The sequence below is a fragment of the Camarhynchus parvulus genome, chromosome 1 (genome assembly GCF_901933205.1).
Source record: "Camarhynchus parvulus chromosome 1, STF_HiC, whole genome shotgun sequence".
NCBI lineage: Eukaryota > Metazoa > Chordata > Aves > Passeriformes > Thraupidae > Camarhynchus > Camarhynchus parvulus.
In genome coordinates, this window is record NC_044571.1 from 78,646,427 (window position 1) to 78,653,464 (window position 7,038).

Consider the following 7,038-nt stretch of genomic DNA (forward strand, 5'->3'; position numbering starts at 1 on the left):
CCTGAAATAAAGTCCAGTTTTAAATCTGTTGCAAAAATTAAAGTCATGCAATTATAAGGACCTAAAATCATTGAAGGAATTCAGAAAAGCATGTACTCCTTTAGAGAAAATTTTTCAATTAAGAGGGGGTCATAGCTTCTTGATGTTTCCTGAACACATTGAGCACCCGTAGTGCCAGCAGTGAAAAATCCCTGCAGCTCTCAAAGCACTCCTGAAAAACAGGTTTAACTTTTTTAACTCAGATAATTTCAGGGTGAGACTCTCAGGAACAGCTGCCATTGTGTGAAAATTAAGCTTAAGTATTTAGCTCAAGACCATTAAAAAATAAATCTTCAGAATGCAAAGAAGACACAGAAATTCTGGCCTGAGGTATTGTTTTTTAAATGACCACACAGAAGAAAAGATATAATTATGCAAATTGTAAAACTGAGTTGGTTACATAAACCAAGCTGGTTACAGGCAAGTTATTCAAATAATGACTTTTTTTTTTTTACTGATTAAAAACAGGCTGTTATACTTGGATCCTAAGCTATCTTTAGTTAAACACCACTTAAATCCACATTAAGTCACTGCATTCTCGTCAACAGATTTTAGATTGAGTCAGGTCTGTGCACCCTACAAAAGGTTATTTACTCTCTTAGAACAAACACCATTCTATATGGCTGTTGGATAGAGAGCTGTGTGAGTTTAATCAGACATAACTCACTCACTCACGCACTCACCAAACAAGCTTGAACAAGCGGTACCTAATATTTGTCAGAAAAATATTTAACCAGTTTCCCAAACCCAGTGTTCAGAGCCATCTGGAAAATGAGCTAAAAAAATGTTTCCCCCCTCAGGCAGGACTAAGCAAGCAGTCAGTTTAAGCTCTACTTAGAAAAGTTAAATATGATAATGATACAAGGAAAAACAAGGTCTGTAGCTATGCTCAGGGGGAAAAGCAAGGTCTGTAGCTCTTTTCCCCTTTCCTGGAAATTCCTTCCATTCAGGAATTTCCAGAAATGCTTACTCAATACTGTGCACTAAGTTGTACAGAAGATGAGTAAAGAAAGGGGGTAAGCCATCACTTGCGCAGCAATCAGTGTTAACACGAGCTTAGGGAAAACAGCTTTTGGCTCTTGGTCTTTTGTTGTTCAGTTGAAAACAACCATGAACAACCATGGAAAAAAAGCTGTAGCTAAAAAGGAAGATAAAGTATTACATGCTGAATACCAAAATAAACGTAGTCTCATTCTGAAATTTAAGGGCGGCAAAAAGAATCCAACCACATTCAAATTCTCTGTTGGTCAAGAGAAAGTTTGTTTTTTTATTTTGTTTGAAATTACATTTTTCCAACACCCAATTTCAATAAATGCACCTTTTCATATAGAAAATAACTCAGCGTTTCCTATGAAAATATTTTTCTCCTGGCAGAACCAGGTTTCATGCGTAACCTCAGATAGTCTGACTGCTCTGAGAACAATCAGCCACTTTTATTTATTAAACCAACATGAAAAGACATTCATTCTCTTTAAAAAGCAGTTTTCTTCAGCTTTCATAACACAGACAACAGAATAAAAAATAGGGTCATTTTGCACTACTTCCTTTAATTTTATTGAATGTCAATATATATCATTAATATAAAGTTACTTCATTCTATGAAGATCAAGACACCTTACAGTATAAAATTCCCTGAGATAGAATATGCAATTTGAGGGATCACATAATTCTCTATTCTATTTACATCATAACCAAAAATTAATGGTAATTCTTCTTCTTTTAAAACCCAGAAGATAATGATCTTCCTTTCTCTCCCTCCACCCCAATATTTTAAGGCATGGAATAAAAAATTTTCCAAAATGTATTCAAGGAAATTTTTCGACTAAAAATAGAAAATAGCTTTCCCCAATTTTTACAACTGGATTATATACATCATCTGCAATGCCTTGTTACCCAATGTACAAACCAGTTAATTCAGGCAAACTTTATATTTATCATTGAACTAGAGCTCTACAAAGTGCATTAGAAAAGCCAGTCCTTTACCTGTAACAGTACACTATTAGCTCATGGTGTGGATGACCAAAAACCAGAGATCTATAGACATTCTGTAATACTGACTTCAGCAGCTATAGGCCTAGGCTGATTTTCCTCCCAAATGGAAAGCCACAAATTTGCAACATCCGTGTAAGAATGATGAAATTAGAACAGGCTTCTCTTCTCCTAATTCAAGTGCTCTGCAATAATTACTATAAATCTGCAGTTTTCACCCTACAGTTCTTGAAAATCTTCAATGCACAATTTACAAATACTGTGCAATTCTGTCCACTTTACCAAAATGATGCTTTAATTGCTTTGGACTTCTTTTCTGAATTTTACAAAAATATTCCCTCTAAGGTTTCAACTCTTTTTTTAGAGAGGCTGAGAAGAAAATTAACACTTGCAATCTCTGGAAATTCCCATGCTCCTGCAGCATGATCTTCTGCACATGGCATTACTAATGATTACACAGAAGAACTATGTGCCTGGAAACTTCCACACAATGCTAAAAAAATTAAGAGGACTGAAAAAATGCACTGGTTTCAGCAGACTGATAAAAATTATTGCAATCTTAAATATCATTTCATTACTTTTAAGATTGGGTTTTTGTATACAGTTCTGCAAATTCTAATAAAAATTGATCAGAAAAAAAATACTATACATTCAAAGGAAAACAGGGAACCTATCATCCTGACACTTGAGTATTATACTTAATATTATACCTATATTGGAGTTTTAAAAATGTCAAACCCAGTATTATGGTAGCAGTAACTACTGATAGAGAAACAGATGACCATGCCATGAAGAACACTCTTTTACTTTAAACAATCACTTTATACTTCTTGGAGTGAAAGTGCAGCACTAGGAATCATCCCTACTACATCCCATATTGCATAGATTGTTTTCACTCCCTTCCCAATAAATATTCTACAGCAACTCTGGCACTGGCAGCAGAAAGATTCATCAAGCACTTTCAGCCAACCCCCTCCTTGCACAAAAGCAGAAGGGAATAATTGGAGAAGCCTGCAAGATCTGAACTGGTAAAACTGTGCAAATTATTAATGAATTTCATTATTATTGGTTTTTTCCCAATAATCCTTGGTTCCATTCTTACCTAATAATGGGGAACATCTAACTAGAAATAAATTACAGTAGACTGCCAGCTCATACATCTTAAAAGCACTCATCCAACATCCCATAGAGCTTAAGTCAAATCTAATCCTTTCCTAACCTAAATATGACGCACAAATGCCAGTGAGGTTGCCTGTTCTGATGCCCATCTTTTATTTGCAACTGACTTTCTCCTTTTTCCACCTGTTCTGTGCCCATGATTTTATTCTAAATGAACTCTCTGAGTAACTCCATGGATTAAAAAGCAGCAGAATGAATATCTTATTCAGGTGGGCAAGTCTCTCTCTTGTAGGTTGCCATTTTTTTGCCACCAAACTTCAGAGCTGCAGAAGACAGGGAGGCTGAGCTTGGCAAGAATGTGTAATTGTAACAGAAGTTTCTTTCTGGCTCTGGCAGAGCAAGATTACATGTAACCAAAAGATCTGGCTTTGGCAGAGCAGGATTACATGTAACATCCACTACTAGGATGGCTCCAGCAAAATGTGGAAGTCTAAAACGGAATGACTACTGTAAATGTTCCTTGACAGGCACTGAGCGAAGAGAGTTCTACCTTAAGAACCTGTGAATTGATTAAAAAACTGAGCCACAAAAAGACGTCAAAACCAAAGGAAGAGAAAATAGTAAATCCTTCCCTTTTTATATTCTTTCCTCACACAATCTGTATTTTACCAACAATGTAGATCTTATTCTCTACAGTAATTTTCTTTCTGAACGGAAGTGATTTGGGAGTTTGGGGATTTTTTTGGTGATTATGATTTTAAAAACAACAAAACAACATTCTGACTAGTCTGTCCTCCAGCAGAATTTTTTTAAATGCATGCCAAAAATCGAAAGAGTTGCTACACAACAGCACTGTCTGCTGATACTTGAGAAAAAAGTTAGCCTTTCTGTATATATATTCAATACAGCAATAAAACCCCTGCAATTCTGAGCCTTTCCCTGCATTTTCCTGTATGTCAATAATTTTGCAGAAAAAAAACATGCAGATACCTGTAAACATTTTCTAATTCCTGAATAAAGGGAGGGTGGAAGTTTTCCAACTTTCTTCCCTACAGTCTGTGTTTTCCTGTACTTAAAGTTCCAATCTACTCTCATACAGGATAAATATGCCTATGGTTTCAGCAGGTAGTAGGAGAAATACTTTACATCATCTGGAATTGTTGTACATACTTTACACCATCTAAATGTTTGTCCATTTAGATTCAGTCCCCCCACAGGCTTTTTCCTAAACAGAACAATTATTTGGTTCAAAGCATTATTAACTAGCTGCTGCAGTTTCAAGCTAAAAGGTGCTACTGTAAAATCAGATTCTTACATTCAACACTTGTGGCTCAGAATTTGTCTGTAAATAGCTTTCACATGCATAAAAAACAGTTTAAAACATTCATTTTTGTCTTAGTATTACAGAAAACCAGCACTGATCATGTGTCTTCTGTGACCAGAGGAAAGTTTCACGGTCCAGGAAGTTGTCATAGCTGCCAAAATTGGTTTCAGCTGTACAGCTGGGGAATTTGGCATCAGATATTTATGTTGAGCTGTGCAGAAATTTAAAAGTTCTGTAACAGTACAACTTCTGGAAATTTAACTCTGTTCTTTAGGAATCATCTAGCATAATGTCTCTTTGTACCTTCATAATTTTCTCTTTAATAAAAATCTTCCTTTCATAGGCTTTTCACAGCTTGTTTTCCTGTACCTGTATGCTTCTCCAACTGATGCCAGCCTCCTGCGGCTAATGCCGTCTACCTGGGCTAATGATTTCTGTGGGAATCATCCTTCCTGACACCTTGACACTTGGTCTGAGCTGTCCAGGCTGTCACCCGCCAGGAACATCAGCTTTCAAACCAGCTGGCCAGATTCTGAACAGTCTTGATTTGATTCCCAGCTGTCCTAACAGCCTCGCAGACCTTGCAGAAATGCTCATCCCAGAACGAGGTGACGTGGACTTCGTACTTCTTCCTCCAGGCAAAGTACCGCCTGTAGCTGGGTTTGTTTTTATCGAGGAATTTTAGGTAAGTGGCCAGCAGCCGGGGGCTGGGGAAGTCGTCAACGTGGATGAAGGAATCGGGGGGGATGAAGCGCTCGTAGTTGGCCCTGCGGGGTCCCAGGACGACAGGCACGGCGCTGGCGGAGAAAGCGTTCCTCCAGAGCTTCTCGGTGATGTAGTCGGTGTGCTGGGAGTTCTCGAAGGCCAGGTAGAACTTGTAGGCTGAGACGGTCTCCACCAGGCCGCCCTCGGCCAGCGCCAGCCCCCGCGCCCCGTACACGTCGATGGGCAGGTGCTCCTTCAGCTGGCGGTAGTAGCGCACCCGGGCGTGCTCCTCGTTCCAGTTGCTGATGACCCAGGCCACCAGCCGCGTCTTGCGGGGCAGGACGAAGGGCCGGGGCGCCGGCGGGACGTAGAGGTACCCGTAGGGCACGAACACGTCCGAGTCGCGGCGGTAGGACATGGTCCAGTTGAAGATGCCGGCGAGCCCCCGCAGCCCGGGCGAGTGCGACGGCGACTCGAAGTTCATCCACACCCAGCGTTGGCGCGGGGGCCGCGGCGGGGACCCTCGGGGCAGCCCCTCGGCGCCGTGCCGCGCCAGGTCGCGGTGGTGGAACAGCACCGCCTGCGCCTCGCCCAACCGGCTGCGGTCGGCGCTGAGGCGGCAGCCGCTGATGTTGTAGCGCCGCCGGCAGTCGGGCAGGCGCCGCGGGCGGCCGAAGGGCTCCCACCACAGCAGCACGGTCACCGCCTCGCCCTCCCCCCGGGCCGGCTCGGGCAGCGCCGAGTAGAGGGCGAGCGCGGCGGCGGCGGCTCCCAGCAGCCCGGCCGCCAGCGCGCACCGCCGCCCGCCCAGCCGCCAGCGCCGCCAGCAGCAGCGCCGCAGGGCCGCCTCCATCCCCGCCGCCCGCTGCCAACGCTCTGCCCCTCGCAGGGCACCGGCGCCGGGCAGCGCATCCTGGGGCTGGGGCTGCTGCCGCCGCCGCCGCTCTGCCCCCACCCCCGGCCCCGGTAGCGGGGAGGTGTCGGTGTCGGTGCCGCCGCCCCTCCCGGCCATGCCCGCCCGCCGCCTCCCCGGCCCGGGTGCCGCCCCAGGCCCCTGGGCGCCGCCTTGCCCCGCCCGCCGCGGCCCTGCCGCTCCGCCCTCAGGGGACAGCGGTGCTCGGGCGGCTGGCGGGGCCTCGCCGCCTGCCCCGTGAGCTGCGGCTCCGGGCCGCTCGGCTGCTCATGCCTGGCTCGGGGCCGCAGAGGGAATCTGTGTCTCCGCACTCAGGAGGGATCTCTGGCGAGAGCCCAGGCCCCAGTACGCACGGGAAAGGTTGTAGGGACGCTTACAAGGAATCTCAGGGCGCCCGCGCCCTGGCACCGCTGGCGCTTTGTCTCTGCCTTCCTCAGGCGCTTTGTCTCTGCCTTCATCAGCAAGGCAAAGGAGAAAAAATACAACGAAAGGCTCTCTGATCGATCTAAAGACAGGGAGAGATCACTTAGCAGTTACAGTCACGGGCAAAACAAAACCGTTTTGGGGAAATTAACTTAATTTCTTGCCAATCAAATTCTGACTAGAGTAATGGGAAATGAAACCAAAATTGAAAGACACCTTCTCCCCACCCCTCCCGTCTTCTTAGGCTCAATGCTGCTTGCAATGTCTCTGCCTCCTCCCCAACAGCAGCGCAGGAGGATGGGGAATGGAGGCTGCAGTCAGTTCATCACATGGTGTCTCTGCTGCTCCTTCCTCCTCAGGGAAAGGACTGCTCACACCCTTCCCCTGCTCCAGTGTGGGTCCTCCCACGGGAGACAGTCCTTTGAACTTCTCCAACGTGAGTCCTTCTCAGGGCCTGCAGTTCTTCTTGAACTGCTCCAGTGTGGGTCTCTTCCACAGGGTGCAGTCCTTCAGGAACAGGCTGCTC

The 7,038-nt window shown here is 45.0% G+C and overlaps 1 protein-coding gene across 1 annotated transcript; it reads right to left on the minus strand.

Annotated features, from left to right (window-relative positions):
- Positions 1-1,290: 1,290 nt before the first annotated feature.
- Positions 1,291-6,188, minus strand: FUT4 (fucosyltransferase 4). The gene has a single exon (XM_030947266.1). The coding sequence runs from the start codon at positions 6,186-6,188 to the stop codon at positions 4,977-4,979; it is 1,212 nt and encodes a 403-aa protein (XP_030803126.1). The 3' UTR covers positions 1,291-4,976.
- Positions 6,189-7,038: the final 850 nt, after the last annotated feature.